General features: G+C 35.2%; 1 protein-coding gene across 1 annotated transcript in view; it reads right to left on the minus strand.

The window, feature by feature from the left end:
* The window catches only part of LOC142223481 (uncharacterized), a 525017-nt gene that overhangs the window by 66369 nt on the left and 438521 nt on the right, over window positions 1-20127 (minus strand). The window contains exons 17-18 of the mRNA XM_075293366.1: window positions 10474-11963; window positions 10106-10247 (exon numbers count right to left, since the gene is read on the minus strand). Coding sequence (XP_075149481.1) covers window positions 10106-10247; window positions 10474-11963 — 1632 coding nt within the window. The remainder of the gene's footprint in view (window positions 1-10105; window positions 10248-10473; window positions 11964-20127) is intronic.

A 20127-nucleotide genomic window follows, 5' to 3' on the forward strand; every position in this document is an offset into this window, starting at 1 on the left:
ATTTTGTTAAAATTTTATTTTGGGTACGAATGCAATTTCAATTACGGTCAGCATTGCCACAATGAATTTTTATTTTGGCCCAACATTTTTCCAAAATTGGACCAAAATTCGAACAAGCGGACCATTTTAACAGTTTTTTTTTGCAAAATTTTACTTCGATAGAAAATTTTGTCAAACTTTCATTTCTATTCAAAATTTTTATGTCTATAGAAAATTTTGTCCAAATTTTATTTCTTAAAAATATTTTTGAGTGTTGTTGACCTATTTTATGTTTATTCTGATTATTAATTTTGTTCGGCTTGAGGTCATAGAAACAATCGATTATTGATTTGTTTTAATATTTATTTCCAATATTTCGGTTAGTGCCACTAACCATCTTCTGGGATTTTGTATCTACATAAATTACAAAAATTAAATTACTTTTAATGTTCACAAATCACAATATTATTTTAGATATAATATATTGAAAATAACTAACGTGAGTTCGTGTGATGCTGTTCGTTCTGCAAGCCACCGTACACTAAGCTTCGTTTGTGTCGATGCTTGTTTATGATGTGTCGATACATTCTCGCGCATTCTTCCGTGTCTTTTTTGAAATTCATTCTCTTGTCAGGAGAGAGATCTATTATATTAAGCATCTCAAGAGTGTATCTACGCCTATGATTATTCTCTTGAGCAAGTATCTCGACGTCTGTGAAGTTGGGCTTGTGTCCTGTTGTTGCACAGTGAGCTGCAAGTGCTGTTTTTTGCTCTACTGATTTGTCTACAGCTTTAAGGTCTGATATATGCGACGAAAGTCTTGTCTTAAGTTTGGTCATTGTAGTGCCAACATATGCCATTGGGCATATGTTGGACTTGTCTCCATTACATTTAATTTTGTACACTATGTTACTCCTGTCCTCATTCTTTATTTTTGACTTTGTGTTGCTGAATAATTCCTTTACTGTTCTCGATGTGCGTGAAGCAATTTGAATCTTGTCCTTGTTATATACGTCCGATTTGAAAAAACGCTCTGAGAATCCTTCAACGTAAGTCATGGGTTTGTATGACTTATCCTTATTATGGTCCGGCTCTTCAATAGTCTTAGTTTTAATGTTTTCGTCAAGTGTTTTATTTTTAACGCGATTTATTAGTCTGCTTATTATTCTATTTGGAAAATCGTTTGTGGTCAATATTTGTCTTATCTTTATTTCATTCTCCTTGTGGAATTCTGCATCACTTATCCTTAAGATTCGATCTATAAAATTGATTGCTGTCATATGGATTATACTTTTATTGTGTTTTGAATTATAATTTATTAGTCGTCCAGTTGCTGTTGGTTTTTGATACCAATTCAGCCTCAAACAATTATCATCTCTCAGTATGTTACAGTCTAAATATGGTAGCTTGTTATCCTTCTCTAACTCCATTGTAAATTGTATTTGGCTGTGGAATGAGTTTAATGCGTCAAGAGTACTTTCCACGTCGGTTTTCTTTACTATCGCAAATATGTCGTCCACATATTTTGTTATAATTCGAGGTTTCGGTATCTTGCTTAAGGACACGTCTAGTAGCTCTTCCATGATGATGTCAGCAATTATTGGAGATGCTGGAGATCCCATTGGCATTCCTTTCAATTGTTCATATGTCTTATCTTCATATTTGAAGTACCTACTGTCTTTGATACAAAATAGTGCTAGTTCCTTGAAAATATCACGAGGTATTTTTGTATAATTTTTGATTAAGTCCCATTTCTTCTCAATCATTGCAATGGCTAGGTTTACCGGTATACTGGGAAACAGTGATACAACATCAAACGATATCAGGATTTCATCATCTGTTAGCCTTACATTCTTAATCCTCGTTTTAAAGTCAATCGCGTCTTTTACATTGTATTTTGAATCTTTGGTGACGTTCTTTAAGATACTAGATATATATCTGCACATCTTATACGATGGTGCATTGATCGATGAGCAAATTGGTCTCAATGGTGTTCCTTCCTTGTGTACCTTCGGAAGGCCGTAAATCCTTGGGGCTATAGCAGTTTTATTCGTCAATTTATTCTTTTCCTCGATGCTGATTAAGTTTTCTTTATATAATTTTTCCACTAATTTATTATTCTTGGTTTGAAATTTCGATGTTGGATCAATTTTTAACCGTTTGTAACTACACATGTCGTGTATTATCGCATGCATTTTGGATTTGTATTCTTTGCTGTCCATAGCAACAGTTTTTCCACCTTTATCCGCACTTAATATTAAAACATCCTTGTTGTCTTTCAAATATTTCTTCGTTTGAGCCACTGTACCTAGTATAAATTTATCTCTTTTGTTTACGTTTGTCTTGTGTAAATGGTCATCTATCAGTGTTGTGAACTTTGTTCTTGCTATTTCTTGCTCTTCTTTGTCATCTGTAGTTCTCACCAAGTCTTCTCCTTCTGCGATGATTTTCAGTAGAGGAAATTGAGCTCTCGTCAAAGGGAGCGAATACTTCGGGCCTAGTGAGAGAAGCCACTGCACATTTGTTGGTATGTGTTTGTTCGTTGTATTTACAAACCATTGCTCGTTGAACTTTATGTTGATCTCTTTGTTGTGCTGTTGTAGTAGATTCTCAAATTTCTTTCTGTGTGTGGTTTTGTTTTTGTTGATTTGACTGTTGAAAAGAGAAAGTTCGCTGTCGATAAATAGTGTTAGATCCTCATTGATCAAGAGGTCTCTCAATTGAGTATGTATTGATGTAATTTTCTCACTATTGAGCTTGATTTGTTTGTGTTTTTCTTGTATTAGAAGCTTCAAAATTTTTAAGTGAAAATTGTAGTTATGATTTGCTAATGTTTTTTCTACATTTGGCGCGATTTTGTTGTTGCTGTCTGTAAATATATCATATATGTGTTTGGTAGTATTGACAATAAAGTTAGGGATAATGCCGCTTTCTCTGCATTTTATCAGAAAAGTCACAGATGATTTTAAGTTAGCTTTCTGTTTGTTATGTCTGGAATACTGTTTGGTGATTTTGTAAGAGTGAGCATTATAATTTCTTTTAATTCTTGTGTTTATTTCTTAGAAAATTTTGTCCGAATTTTATTTCTATAGTAAATTTTGTCCAAATTTTATTTCTATAGAAAATTTTGTCCAAATTTTATTTCTATAGAAAATTTTGTCAAAATTTAAATTTTGTCAAAATTTAAATTTTGTCAAAATTTTATTACTATAGAAAATTTTGTTATATTTCATGTTAGCCTGATACCGAAACAGGCAATTGTTACAATTTTATTGCTGTAGAAAATTTTATTAAATATATTATTTCTATAAAACATTTTTGCAAAATGTTATCGATAGAGCTCGTTCGACATACAGAAACAGGCTGTAAGTAAGCATTTAAGTGAAGTAAAACAATTTATAATGGCTAGTAGTTTATTAATAAAATATATTGACATTTTAATGTGATAATTTTTTTTTATTTGGATGTTAATTCAATTGTTTTTTTATATTTTGCTCAGTGTGGCGTATAAGTAATATTAATACAAGTGACCCTTATTGCGTATTAGTTATACGAAACAAAATCAATTCATATTAAAAACAATTATACGCCACCATGGGCATGAATTTATAACACGATTTAGTTATTTAATATAAAAAAAGATTGATATAAAATATTTTTTAGTAAAAAGTGATAAATAAATTATAAAATATTTTCTTTATAATGTTTACTTAGTAATATATACGTTTTAGATCACATCAAAATCTAAACCGTACTCACCTACAAAGAAAAATATTCAAAAAGAGGACATTAAATTAATGCACCCTGCTACCACCATTGCCTGTTGTTGCCTAAGGTTATTTTTTCCCCCGCAATTACTGATTCGAATATACTATACTCTATCAAATCATTCGATAAAATTACATCACGTACATATTGTAAATGTTGTGGAATAAATATCACCACTAAGTCAAAATGAAATAAAGTAAAAAGAGACAATTTTATGGGTCCATTGAGTTTTTATGTAAATAGAGTGGCATTGAAATTTTTCTATATTCGTCATACTATTACGCTATAAAGATTTTATGATTTTCTTGTAATTTTTAGTGGATTTAGGTTGTTAAGTTCTTTGTTGACATAGCTAAGTAGATTCAGAAACAATGTACATGCCATAGAACTTCATCACATTTGATGTGGCCCCTTAACTATGTTCCAACCGAAAATTTTGTATTTAGGTCAGTGGTGCGGATAAGTATTATTAATAGATTCAATATAAAACTAATAGAATCGATTATACGCACCCATTGCCCAATGAAAAATTCCAACTCAATTAAGGCTCAGTCCATATGCCAAAATCAGTTGAAAGAAAAGATTAAATCCCCCGAGAAAGAATCGTAACTAAGATGATTGAAACAACCTCCGAATGAAAAGAGATATCGTCATAAATCAGTTGATGCTACATACCTAATAAACTTAGTCCAAACATAGTCATGTTTAAACAAAATATCAACTCTGATGAGATAGTAGCGAATTCTATATTAAGATAAATAAAGACACTGTCTTTACTGAGTTCGAACTCTTGAGTGTCAATGGAGTTCTGTCACGACTAAATTGTCTCCCAATTAAGACAAGATCCCTTTTCAAGTGTGATCTAATTTAGCTTAATCAGGTCTGTCAAGATGGAGTTAGACTGAGTTGGGCGAGTACATCAAGTATGATGGAAATATATGGGAAATATTCCGAACTCACAGCTGCCCGACTAAATTATCTCCCAATTGAGAAAAGATCCCCATTCAAATGTGATCTAATTTAGCTTAATCAGATTTGTCAATATGGAGTTGACTTAAGTTGAGTTAGTACATCAAGTACGATGAAAATATATGGGAAATATTCCGATATCACAGATGCCCATATTGATCTGGATTGTGCCCAAAACAAAAAGGGGTGGACACAGAGTCTTATGACATTTGTTGTAGATCTAAGTCTATGAGGTATTTTGAAACGATTAATTTTCATCAGAGTCTCTCTTCTGAAAAACTTGCAAATCAATTAAGTTTGTAGCCAAACTCATATTAGACTAAGGGGCACCACAGTTGAGATTTCCAACGCAGTTCCGACGGAGTTAAAGTCAGATAGGCAAATTATTAATTCCGATGAGAATGATCCCGAAAGATGCCCAACATTCTTTTAACTCGGTTCCACCTCAGTTTAGCCCAAGAGTGTCAACGGAGACATTAACGGTGAGTTAGGACTGGGTTTGAGTTACAATTCCGAAAGATTTCTAAAATTGTCCGAACTGGGTCCCACCTCAGTGTTTCCCCAGAGTCTCAACTCAAATCTTCCAGATTCGCGACTGAGCTACAACAGTGTATCAGTTCAGTAAAGAGGAAGTTCAAACTCCCTTAGGATCGGAGTTAGATTAATAAACCGCAAGAGAATGATTCCGAAAGAAGTTCAACGTTGTTCGAAATGGGGTTCACCGCAGTCATACTCTGGATTGAAAACTTAGTTAAGATATAGTACCAATTCAGTTAAGAAGGTGTCCCAACTACATCAGGTCTGAATTGAGTCATACCTCAGGATCTCAACTGAGATGCTCCAGGTTCATAACTGAGTAATGAAAGAGTACCAAGTCAGTAAAGACGGATTCTAAATTCCATCAGGTTTGGAGTTGACTAAGTTAAAGTCAGTTTGGCAAAGTATTAACTCGGATGAGAATCATTCCGAAAGATTTCTAACATCAGCTGAACTGGGTCCTACTTCAGTGCTCCCCCGGCCCAACTCAAATTTCCCGGATTCAAAACTGAGGTAAGACAGTATATCAGTTCAATAAAGATGGATTCCCAACTCCTTTAGGAAAGGAATTAGAATCATAAACCGGACGAGAATGATTCCGAGAGATGTCAAATATTGTTCAAAGTGAGGTTCAGCGCAGAACTTCCCCAAAGTCTCAACTGTCCCAACTGAGTCAAGGAAAAGTACCAATTCAGTGAAGAAGTTCTACCTCATACTCCCAACTGAGTATCAATTCAGTAATGACGGATTCTAAATTCCATCAGGATTGGAGTTGACTAAGCTAAAGTCAGTTTGGCAAAGTATTAACTCGGATGAGAATCATTCCGAAAGATTTCTAACATCAGCTGAACTGAGTCCTACCTCAGTGTTCCCCCAGAGTCCCATCTGAGATGCCCCATATTAAAACTGAGTAATAAAAGAGTGCCAATTCAGCAGAGACAAAATCTGAATTCCATTAGCAGTATTGGAATTGGAGAATTAACTCGGATGAGAATGTTTCCTAAAAATGTCAAACCTTGTCTGAATTGGGTCTCACCTTAATGTTGTCCGAGAGTCTCAACTGATATATCCCGGATTAAAACCAGTGTTAAGACAGAGTACTAATTCAGCGCAAAAGGAGTCCCAATTTCATTAGGAGTCCCAATTCCAGAGAACTGAATTCAAGGAGTCCCAACTACATGAGGTCTGAACTGAGTCCTATCTCAGAGTTCCAACTGTGATGCCTTAGATTCAAAACTGAGTACAGAAAGCGTACCAATTCAGCAAACACGGAGAAAAAAATCCATTAGGAGTATTGGAGTTGGGGTGTTAACTCGGATGAGAATGATTCCTAAAGATGTCTAACATTGTCTGAATTGGGTCTCACCTCAGTGCATCACCAGGGATGTCACGGATTAAATTAAGACAGAGTATCAAATCAGTAAAAATGGTATGCCAACTCCGTTAGGTCCAATTTTGGAGTATTAACTTAGATGGGAATGATTCCAAAAGATAGTCTGAACTGAGTCCTACCTCAGTCTAGGCGAAGAGTCTCTATTGAGATGCCGCGGTTTCACCGCTGAGGTAAGACAGCATACCAATTTAGTGAAGGAGGAGTCCCAACTCTGTTACGACTTGAGTTGGAGTAAACAACCGGAAGTGAATAATTCCCAAAGATGTTGAAGATTGTTCGAAATGAGGCTCATCTTAGTGTTCTCCCAGAATCCCAACTGAATTAAAACAGAGAACCAATTCAGTGAAGAAAGAACCCGAAATCAGTTAGGATCGTAGTTGGAGTGTTAACCCGAATCAGCATGGTTCCCAAAGCTGTCCAGTATTGCCTGAGCTGAGTCCCGTCACAGTGTTCCCCAAGAGTCCCAACTGAGATACCACCACTGAGTTAAGACGGAGTAGCAATTCAATAAAGACGGAGTCCCAAGTCCATTAGGACCGGGGTTGTAGTACTAAACAGGACGAGAATGATTCCAAACGATAGGTTAGGTTAGGTTAGGTGGTAGCCTGATGTATCAGGCTTACTTAGACTATTCAGTCCATTGTGATACCACATTGGTGAATTTCTCTCTTATCACTGAGTGCTGCCCGATTCCATGTTAAGCTCAATGACAAGGGACCTCCTTTTTATAGCTGAGTCCAAACGGCGTTCCACATTGCAGTGAAGCCACTTAGAGAAGCTTTGAAACCCTCAGAAATGTCACCAGCATTACTGAGGCTGAAAAACTTTTTGGTGTTCGGTCGAAGCAGGAATCGAACCCACGACCTTGTGTATGCAAGGCGGGCATGCTAACCATTACACCACGGTGGCTCCCAAACGATGTTCTTCTTAGTGTTCATCCAGAGTTCCAACTGAAAAATCCTCGATTAAAAACTGAGTTAAGACAGGGAACCAATTCAGTGAAGATGAAGTCCCAACTCCATTCGGTCTGAACTGAATCCTACACAGAAAAAAATTTCACGAAAATTTTTCCAATTAAAATCTTAATTGAGTTTTAAAAAATATTCAATTAAAAATTTAATTGAATCCACAAATTTTTTAATTGAAATAAAAATCAATCACACAAATTAATAGTATCAATTAATTTTTTAATTGGATCAATTAATTTTTTAATTGACTGTCAATTAATTTTTTAATTGATACTATCATTTCTGTGATTGAAGACATTTCAATTAAAAAATTAATTGGATCAATTAATTTCGTGATTGATTCAGAAAAAAATTTTTTTGTGTGTACCTCAGTGTTTTCACCACTGAGTAAAGACAGTGTAACAATTCAGTAAAGACGTAGTCTAAATTCCATTAAGAGTATTGGAATTGGAGTATTAACTCGGATGAGAATGATTCCTAATGATGTTCAACATTGTCTGAATTGGATATCACCTCAATGTTGTCCGAGAGTCTCAACTGAAATATCCTGGATTAATAACTGAGTTAAGACAAAGAACCAATTAAGTGAAGATGGAGTCCCAACTCCATTCGGTCTGAACTGAGGCCTATCTCAAGGTTGGCCCAGAGTACCAACTGAGATACCCCGAAATCATCACTAAGTTAAGACAGAATACCAATTTAGTAAAGGCGGAGTCCGTTAGGACCGGAATTGGAGTAATAAACCGAATGCGTATGATTCCTAATGATCTCCAACATAATTCGAACTGGGGTCCATATCAGTGTTCTCCTAGGGTCCCAACTGAGATACTCTGGTGTTAAGACAGAGTACTAATTCTGTGAAAAAGGAGTCCAAACTCTGTTAGGGTCGGGTCAGATTTCAGTTGATACAGAGAACCGATTGTAACAAAGTTCAAATCAAGTTGAGACTGAGTAGGAACTTTTCTCAAATTCCAAACGAAGTCTTAATTCCATTAAGACAAAGTTCTAATTCAGTTGACACCGAGTTAGATGAAATGAAGTCAAGACTGAGCACATCAGTACAGTACCAGATGGAGTCTTAACTCTGTAAGGACCGAGTCAGAATTTAGTTGATACAGAGAACCGAACCAATGGAGATGAATTAAGTTCCGACAAAGATCCTATTCACTTGAAACAAAGTCCCAGTTCATATGAGACTGTTGAAGTGGACTCCTAATTTAGTTGATACGGAGAATCATCTCAGTCGAGGCAGAGTCTCAACATTGTTGGGAAGAAAACTGCATTGGCATTTTTTTCGATACTCAAAAATTTTTTTTGAAGAGGCATCCGGAAAGCATATCAAGTTGCGTTAGGTAGTACTTATAAAGAGGTCACCAGCATAACTATTGAAGTTTTGCAGTGTTAGGGAATGAAGCTATGAACATGGGTCGAGCTGATGGCCATTACACTTAAATACGGCTTGAGATGGCACTCAATCCAAAAAAATTTTTAAAGTTAAGTTTCTAACACAAAATATTTTAGAAAAGTCGTTTTTAAGGTATTTCACATTGCGGCCAAAAAAATATTTTTCGTTTTAATTTGGGCTGGAGTTTGCATGTAGGAACAGTCATAAGAAATATTTTTATATCATACGATCGATTGAGTTAATTTTTAAAGACAAACTGTTGAGGAATATGGGTTTTTTAAGGTTTTCTATATGCAGGCCCATAGAGCGTATGATTTATATTAATAGGTGAGCAATTTTATGAAATTATCCATAACATTTAAAATATAAAGGTTATTTAAATAATTTAAAATGATTTTAAAAGTTGGCACATGCAGCTTTTTATGTTGCATTTGAATTTTTTTATAAAATTTTTTGAAGTTAACTTTCTAACACAAAATGTTTTAGGAAAGTAGTTTTTTACGGTATTCTACATTGCGGCCCAAAAAATATTTTTCGTTTTAATTTGCGCTGGGGTTGCATGTAGGAACATTAATAAGGAATATTTTTATATCATACGTTCGATTGAGTTAATTTTTAAAGACAAACTGTTGAAGAATATGTTTTTTTTAAGGTTTTCTATATTCAGGCCCATGGAGCGTATGATTTATATTAATAGATGAGTAATTTTATGAAATTATCCTTAACTTTTAAAATATAAGGGTTAGTTAAATAATTTAAAATGATTTTAAAAGCTGACACATGCAGCCTTTTATGGTTGTCTTTGAAGTTTTTATAAAAAAATTTAAAGTTAAGTTTCTAACACAAAATGTTTTAGGGTATTCGTTTTGCGGCCCATAGAGCGTATGATTTATATTAATAGATAAGTAATTTTATAAAATTATCCATAACTTTTAAAATATAAGGGTTAATTTAACAATTTTAAATATTTTTAAATGAAGACCCATACAACTTTTTTATGATGTTTCTACAATTTTTATAAAAAAATGTTTGAAGGTCCAAATTTAATGCAGACTTTATAGAAATATGAAATTATAATAAACTTACCATTAATATACAAGATATGCCAAAAGGATAACACCACCAAGTTTCCAATGTTATGGTAGTTGTATTACTATATACAATAAATAGGGCATCGGTACAAAGCTTGATTAACAACAGACAACCGGTGCGATACAATAGGCCAATTCTGTAAATGAAAACCAAAAAGAAACGGGAAGAAACCAAACATGTATGAAAATTTGTATATTTTTATCATAGCTGTAATGGAAGAGTTCAAATGTAGTTTATAGTAACTTGTCTATGAAACAAAAAGATCTAGATGAAATGAAAAATCAGAAAATAAAACAATCCTTGATCCATAAACCAAAATGGTTTGCAAGGAAACCAAGAGAAAAATAAAATTGATATGGTACCTTTGTTTCATGGCCGTATTGAATTTATCCAATTGATGATGGGGCGTTTGCAGATGATGTGCTGGCTGGTGGGCCATTGTTGTTCCGCCACCTCCATGACGATTTTTATGCCAAAGCCATAAAAGTTTTTTGATTAAAATCGCAAATAGAGCAAAAAATAACAAAATGAACAAAATATCCACGCACAAAAACAGAATAAAATTTAAGGATGGTCCAATCATGCCGGTCGATGAGTTCGTGCCATAAGAGGATGTATAATAATAGGGCATGGAATCACTAGCTGCTGTAGCAGTGCCACTAGCGCCCGTTGATCCTGTGTAGATGTCTTCATTATGGCCAAAACCAAGCATTGAGTTCATAGAAGAACGTGCTGTTTGGGAAGGTGACAACCACATACCAGCCCCAGCAGCCGCAGCAGGCGGCGCTGAAAACGAGGATGCAGAAGAACCCTCGACCATCGATGATGAGGATGTGGCTATTGTTGCCATTCCCCCACTATCCATTGTGGTCGTATTAAATTCCAGCACACTATCACCATTGCTCAACAGAGGTGGTTCTGTGGTGAATGTCGGTGTTAAATGCTTACGCTGGAAATAATGTCCATTTAATGGGGCAAAACCATCTGCAATTGTTGTTGTCGTCGTTGTTGTGAAGAGACCCCCTGATGTTGCTGCCCCAGAGCCCATTGCCGCCGCCGACGATGTTGCCGATAATGTCAAGGAATGACTCATAATTTCCAACCACCAGTTTTGTGGCCATTTGCCATTAATTGTACAAATTAAAGGCGATGTTATCGCAAATAGAAGTGGAAGTAGCCAACTAATGCCAATGGCTCCTCGAACACCAGATGCTGCGGCAGCATTACTACTTGCGGTGGTGGTGGTGTTGGTCTTTGTGGTTTTTGTCCTAAATCTAGAAGGTGGCTTTAAGAGAGCTGAGGCCGAGCGTCTTAAATGAGATTGAGCATTTCCGCCTCGTCTTTCTCCACCACCACCACCACAGCTGCCAGAGCTACTACCTTGACTGCCTTCGTCTCCTTGCAATGCATTATCCTTGTTTGCATTTTGCACACTATGGCCTAGTGTTGCATTAATTTGGGTAATACCCATATTATTGCCTGCAGCAGATGCTACAGATGTTGGTGTTAACATTTCAGCTCCCAATGTTGTTGCCTTTGTATTCTGTTGCTGTTTGTTGTTCTTTTCCATATCCTGCTCCTGATGCTGTCGTTTTATATTTGTCTGCTTGGAGTTCGGTGATCCTGACTTACTGCTGGTCATTGTTGTAATGACACTGGTAGCAGCTGTTGATGCGCTAGAATTGGTTGCATTTGTGGATTTGGCATTAAGGTGATGCGAATGCTGATGACTGTGGTGCATTATCTTCTTCGGCACTAATTCCGAGTGTATCACTAATGCAATGGCAATTAGAGTTGATATGCCCAAGAGTAGTAGAGACGCCAGTGAGGAACTAATTACTGGTTGCCAGTTCTATAAAGGAGAAAAAACGAGGAAGAAGAAAATATCGTTCGATTAGAACAATGAAAGTAAACCATTAGAGGACAAGAGGATAAATGGAATTAAGATGTATAAGATGTTTGTCATTCGGCAAACTGCACTTACAGGAAATGCCTTAAGAAAGAGTTCATTAGGTATCGCTTAGTTTGGATAATGTGTACTAAAGACAACGAACAACTAAGGATGCAATATTTGTAGGGATCTATAACTTAAATCTTCAGGGAATGGGTCAGAGTTCCCACGATATTGGGACAGAGTTCCAACGATATTGAGACAAAGTCCCAACAACAGAGTTCCGACGAAAATGGGACATAGTAGGACTATGTCCCAATTATATTAGAAAAATCCATCAACGATATTGGTACAGAGTCCCGACGAAATTGGTACAGAGTCCCAATGATATTGGGACAGGGTTCCAACTATATTGGAAAAGACCCTCAACGATATTGCGACAGACAACTAAAGATATTCTGAGAGAGTCCCAACATTAGTAGCACAACGATGTTGAGACAGAGTCCCGACGAAAGTGGGATGGAGTTTCAATGAAATTGGAACAGAGTCCCAATGCTAATAGTAGAGAATCCCAACATTAATAGGACAGAGTTCCAACGAAATTGGGACAGAGTCCCAACGATATTGGGAAAGAGTCCCAACATTAATAGGACAGAGTTCCAACGAAATTGGGAAAGAGATCCAACAATATTGGGAAAGAATCCCAATGATTTTCAGGACAGAATGGCAACGATATTGCGATAGAATTCCAACGATATTGGGACAGAGTCCCAATGGTAGAAAGTCTCAACATTAAAAGGACAGAGATCCAACGAAATTGGAACAGAGTCCCAATGATATTGGGAAAGAGTCCTAAATGTTTTAGGACAGAGTGGCAACGATATTGGAATAGAATCCCAACGATATTGGGACAGAAAGCCAATGATATTGGGATGGCGACCCAAACATATTGGGAAAGACCCTCAGCGAAATTGAGACAGAGTCCCGACGAAATAGGGATGGAGTTTCAACGAAATTGGAACAGAGACCCAATGCTATTGGTACAGAGTCTCAACATTAAGAGGACAGAGCTCCAACGAAATTGGAACAGAGTCCGAACTACATTGGGAAAGAGTCCTAACGATTTTAGGACAGAGTGGCAACGATACTGATATAGAATCCCAACGATATTTGGACAGAAACCCAATGATATTGGGATAGGGACCCAACCATATTGGGAAAGACCCACAGCGAAATTGAGACAGAGTCCCGACGATATTGGGAGAGAGTCCCAACATTAATAAGACAGAGTTCCAACGAAATTTAGAAAGAGTCCCAATGACATTGGGAACGAGCGCCAACGATTTTAGGACAGTGTCCCGATGAAATTTGGACCGAGTCCCAACGATATTGTGACCGAGTCCCACCGATATTGGGAAAGAGTTTCAACGATTTTAGGACAGTGTACCGATGAAATTGGGACAGACACTCAATGATATTGAGACAGAGTCCCAACGATATTGAGATAGAGTCCCAACGATATTGAGATAGAGTCCCAATGATATTAGAACAGGGTCCCAACTATATTGGAAAAGACCCTCAACGATATTGAGACAAACATCCAACGATATTCGGAGAGTCCCAACATTAATAGGATAGAGTCCCAATTCTATTGAGAGAAAGTCTTAACAATAGTAGGACAGAGTCCCAATAATATTGAAACAGAGTCCCAATGATATTTGGAAATGGTCCCAACTATATTGGAAAAGACCCTCAGTGATATTGGGACAGAGTCCCAATGATATTGGGAGAGAGTTCCAACGATATTAGAACAGAGTCCTGACGAAATCTGGATAGAGTCCCAACGATATAGGGACGGAGTATAAACGTTATTGGGAAAGCGTCCCAACTATATTGGAGAAGACCCTCAGCGATATTGGGACAGAGTCCCAAAGATTTTACGATGGAGTTCCGATGAAATTGGGACAGAGTCCCAACGATATTGGGACAGAGTCCCTACGAAATTGGCGCAAAGTTCCAACGAAATTGGGACAGAGTCCTAATGCTATTGGTAGAGGACCCCAACATTAATAGCACAGAGTTCCAACGGTATTGGGACAGAGTTCCAATGACATTGGGACAGAGTTCCAACGATATTGGATATTGGGACAGAGTCCAAATGATATTAGTAGAGAGTCCCAACATTAATAGAACAGAGTTCCAACGAAATTGAAACAGAGTCCCAATGATATTGGAACAAAGTCCCAACGATATTTGAAAAGAGTTCTAATGATTTTAGGACAGAGTGGCAACGATATTTGGATCAAATCCCAATGATATTGGAACAGAAACCCAATGATATTGGGAAAAGGACTCAACTATATTGGAATAGACCCTCAGTGATATTGGAACCGAGTCCCAATGATATTGGGAGAGAGTTCCAACGATTTTAGGACAGAGTCCTGCCGAAATCTGGACAGAGTCCCAACGATATAGAGACAGAGTCCAAACGCTATTGAGCAAGCGTCCCAACTATATTGGGAAAGACCTTCAGCGATATTGGGACAGAGACGATTTTACGATAGAGTTCCGACGAAATTGGGACAGGGTCCCACCGATATTGGGACAGAGTCCCTACGAAATTGGCACAAAGTTCCAACGAAATTGGGATGGAGTCCCAATGCTATTGGTAGAGAATACCAACATTAATAGGACAGAGTTCCAACGAAGTTGGGAAAGAGTCCCAACGATTTTATGACAGAGTCTTGACGAAATTGGGGCAGAGTGCCAACAATTTTAGGACTGAGTCCCCACAAAATTGGAACAAAGTTGCAACTACATTGGGACAGAGTCCCAATGCTATTTGTAGAGAGTCCCAACATTAATAGGATAGAGTTTCAACGGTATTGGGACAGAGTTCCAATGATATTGGGACAGAGTTCCAACGATATTAGGGCAGAGTCCAAATGATATTAGTAGAGAGTCCCAACATTAATAGAACAGAGTTCCAACGAAATTGGAACAGAGTCCCAATGATATTGGAACAAAGTCCCAACGATATTGGAAAAGAGTCCTACCGATTTTAGGACAGAGTGGCAACGATATTTGGGTAGAATCCTAACGATATTGGACAGAGTCCAAACGCTATTGAGCAAGCGTCCCAACTATATTGGGAAAGACCTTCAGCGATATTGGGACAGAGACGATTTTACGATAGAGTTCCGATGAAATTGGGACGGAGTCCCAACGATATTGGGACAGAGTCCCTACGAAATTGGCACAAAGTTCCAACGAAATTGGGATGGAGTCCCAATGCTATTGGTAGAGAATACCAACATTAATAGGACAGAGTTCCAACGAAGTTGGGAAAGAGTCCCAACGATTTTATGACAGAGTCTTGACGAAATTGGGGCAGAGTGCCAACAATTTTAGGACAGAGTCCCAACAATTTTAGGACAGAGTCCCGACGAAATTGAGACATAGTCCCATGATATTGATACATAGTCCCAACGATATTAGGTCAGAGTCCCTAAGATATTAGAACAAAGTCTCAACATTATTCCAACGAAATTGGGATGGAGTCCCAATGCTATTGGTAGAGAATCCCAACATTAATAGGACAGAGTTCCAACGAAGTTGGGAAAGAGTCCCAACGATTTTATGACAGAGTCTTGACGAAATTGGGACAGAGTGCCAACAATTTTAGGACAGAGTCCCAACAATTTTAGGACAGAGTCCCGACGAAATTGAGACATAGTCCCATGATATTGATACATAGTCCCAACGATATTAGGTCAGAGTCCCTAAGATATTAGAACAAAGTCCCAACATTATTCGGACAGAATTCCAAGCGAACACGTCCAATCGGATAATGTCCAATACATATTGAGACAGAGTTCCAATGATATTAGGATAGAAACACAAATATAATGCACAGAGTTCCAACTCTATTAGGAAGACTTCCAAATATATTGGGATAAAGTGCGACCTATATTCGAATACAGTCCCAACGATAGTGGGACAGAGTCCTAAATATATTGGGATAGTGTCCCGAATACAGTGAGACTGAATCCTACCTATATTGCGATATTGTCCCTACTATATTGCAGCGGAGTCATAAATATATTAGGGCAGAATGCAGGTTCCTTAATATATTGAAAACGTATTCCAACTATATTTGGACAGAGTCCCAATGGTATTGTGACGGTGTCCTATGGGACAGAGTCCCATATATATTCGGACAAGATCCTAAATATATTGAAACACAGTACGAAAGGGACGGAGTCCTAACTATATAGGGACGGAGGCCCTACTATAAGGACAGAGTCCTAACTATGTTGGGAGTCCCATTTATATTTGGACACAGTCCCAATAATATTGGCTTAAACTCCCAACTATATTATCGCACAGTCCTAAATATATTGGTACAGAGTCCTAACTATATTAGAACAGAGTTCTAACTATATCGGATGTGTTATGAACTAAAGTATGTGGGTTGCAAGCGGATCAGATGCGCCACCAAAACGATCAAGATGTTAAATTTAAGGATCAATTTTATGGAGACTATGTATGGTAAAATTATGAACTTTTAGGGATAAGTGTTTATTCGGTTGACAGAAGGTGGATACTACCGGATCGTACCAAATTTAGAGCAGATTGGATTAAAGCTGAACCACAAGGACGTAAAAGAATAAAATTTTTACTAACGGTTTTTAGACCAAAATGACCCGCATGTACCAACGGATGGATTAATATGTTACAAATGGGATAACAATATTGATATACTCTCCATTCTATGGTAGAGATAATAAAAAAGCTAAAATTTCCAGAAATTCTCCTTTCTCAAATGTTTCATGTATTTCTATAGAAATAGAGTCAGAAGAAAAGTCATCTCAAGGAGACTTGATTTAATTGTGACATAATTCCTAAGAAATTGCAATATTACACCACTTTATATTTTGTCGAAATCGTTTATTTGTTTATCGACAATCATAAAAAAAACCTTCCACTTTCCCTTTTCGGGATTTCATTGCAGCGGCAAAGTGTGAGCTATGAAAATAGGAGAAGTATTGCTTGGTTACCACCAAGGGTGCCCGTTAAGATTTGTACACTGTCAAAAGTCTATAAATGCTATATTCTTGGTATTGTTGTTGTTTGTTTTGTTTGTAAATATGAACATTAAATTGCTACAAGTCTGTGATAATTAAGATTTAAACCAAAAGGCGTTTCATTTTATTAAAAGAACACAAACTTGGAGTAGACTCATGTCCTATTGTTCTTGGAAAGGTTATAAAATATTTGTCGAAAGAGATAAATTTCACAAAAAGCACTTAAGGCATGTTGCTATTAAAGATTTTATTAAACATTTGTCAGAGAACAAAAGAGCAGTTAAAGCTATGAATTTAGAGAAATAGGAGGGTGTGAAAAGTGTTGACTTCGCGAAGAAGTTATCTTTTGAATTGCGAATAACTAGTTAAACAAGAGAGGTGATTTGAAGCAATGAAAACTTTTTGATTATAAACAGCAATGTTGAACAGTTTCAAAAATTAAATTAATATTAGTAAAGATGTGATGTAGTGAAAAACCTTCTTCATTGTACGTAACCTTTTGTAATAATTAAAATAACGTATACGCTCCTAATTCCATAAATATTTATCATACGCAACCTCTTGCAAAAATTAAAATAACTAATACGTATAGGTATACAAAATTTTTAATATCTTTGACACCAGCATTATTGAGAGGAGATAATCCACCGTGAAAAAGTATTTTTGGTGTTTGGTTGAAATTGGAATTGAAGGCCTGACCCTTTTTATGCATGTTTTTCAGCGGTGGATTATCTCCTCTCAGTAATGCTGGTAACATTTCTGAGTATTTCAAAGCTTCTCTAAGTAGTTTCACCGCAATGTGGAACTTCGTTGGGGCTAGGCTATAAAAGGTAGGCCTCTTGTCAATGAGATAAACATAGAATCGATCAGCACTCAGTGATAAGGGAGAAGTTCACCACTGTGGTATCACAATGGACTGAATAATCTAAGGGAGCCTGTAATATCCGACTGCAACTATACACAACCTAACCAACGTCATCTAGTTGCTCTATATTTAGAAAAATTAATGAGAAATAAGTTCAGCTCCTGCGGTATCACAATCTTTGTCTTTGTGATACAGCTAAAACTTTATGTGTATCTCAATATTTAATATGGCGTATTTGAACATAAGTGCAACCATATTCATCATACGCAACCTAGTGCAAAAATTAATATAACTTATACGCATTGACACCACGGTTTCCAGTCTACCAAAATTTAAGACAATTTTACCAAAAATCTACAAACTTTAGAAAAATTGTATTTTAAAATTTTATTTCTACAGAAAAATTTGATAAAAATTTATTTCTACAGAATATTGTATGAAAATTTTATTTCTATCCAATATTTTATCAAAATGTTGTTTCTATAGAAAATTTTGTCAAAACATTTATTTCTATAGAAAATTTTGTCCAAATTTTTTTCTATAGAAAATTTTGGTAAAATTTGTTTCTATAAAAAATTTTGTCAAAATTTTATTTCTATAGAAAATTTTGTCAAAATTTTATTTCTATAGAAAATTTTGTCAAAATTTTATTTCTATAGAAAATTTTGTCAAAATTTTATTTCTATAGAAAATTTTGTCTAAATTTTATTTCTGTAGAAAATTTTGTCTAGATTTTATTTCTATAGAAAATTTTGCCTAAATTTTATTTCTATAGAAAATTTTGCCAACATTTTATTTCTATAGAAAATTTTATCAAATTTTTATTTCTATAGAAAATTTTGTCAAAATAGTATTTCTATAGAAAATTTTGTCAAAAAATTATTTCTATAGAAAATTCTAACAAAAAATTTATTTCGATGACTATTTGATTAAAATTTTGTTTTTACGAAAATTTGGTCAACATTTCTACAGGTAATTTTTTCTATAGAAAATTTTGTCAAAATTTTATTTCTATAGAAAATTTTCTTAAAATTTTATTTCTATACAAAATTTTGTCAAAAATTTTATTTCTATACACAATTTTGTTAAAATTTTGTTTCTATAGGAAAATTTGTCAAAATTTTATTTCTATAGAAAATTCTATAGAAAATTTTATTTCTATAGAAAATTTATTTCTATAGGAAACTTTGTCAAATTACGTCGAACTTTTATTTCTATAGAAAATTTTGTCAAAATTTTATTTCTATAGAAAATTTTTGTCAAAATTTTATTTCTATAGAGAATTTTTTCAACAAATTTTTTTCTATGGACATTTGATCAAAATTTTGTTTCTACGGAAATTTGATCAAAACTTTTACAGGTAATTTTGTCAAAATTTTATTTCTATGAAAATGTTATCAAAATTTTATTTCTATAGATTCTTTTATTATTTATTTTTTATAGAACATTTCATTAAAATTTTACTTCTTTATAAAATTTTGTCAACATTTTATTTATTTATAAAAGTTCTATGAAAATTTTACCAAAATTTTATTTCTATAGAAAATTTTATCAAAATTTCATTTCTATAGAAAATTTTGTCAAAATTTTATTTTTATAGAAAATTTTGTCAAAATTTTATTTCTATAGAGAATTTTTCAACAAATTTATTTCTATGAACATTTGATTAAAATTTTGTTTCTACGGAAATTTATTCAAAACTTTTACAGGTGATTTTGTCAAAATTTTATTTCTATAGATTTTTTTTATTATTTATTTTTTATAGAAAATTTCATTAAAATTTTACTTCTATAGAAAATTTTGTCAACATTTTAATTATTTATAAAAGTTTTATGAAAATTTTACCAAAATTTTATTTCGTTATTGTTGTTTTTGATCTCAGCTTAAAGCCATGCATTGATTAAACTACAAGTGTAGCTTAACCAACAGAGGAAAAGTATGCTTGTCAAATTTATTGGGCAAAGCCCTATAGACTGCAAGATGGTGGGATGTACAGCTGTTTCGGAATTACCACATTCCTCATCAGCATCCTCTACTTGCAGCGAAACTATCAACCAATTATCAGAATAAATTTGGGTAATTCACTCAACCCAAAGTGAACTGCACCTGAACCTTCCGAAAAAAGGTTTGATAGTCGGCTACTGCCAAAACAAATTTGCCAAAATAAATTTGA

The sequence above is a fragment of the Haematobia irritans genome, chromosome 2 (assembly GCF_050003625.1).
Source record: "Haematobia irritans isolate KBUSLIRL chromosome 2, ASM5000362v1, whole genome shotgun sequence".
NCBI lineage: Eukaryota > Metazoa > Arthropoda > Insecta > Diptera > Muscidae > Haematobia > Haematobia irritans.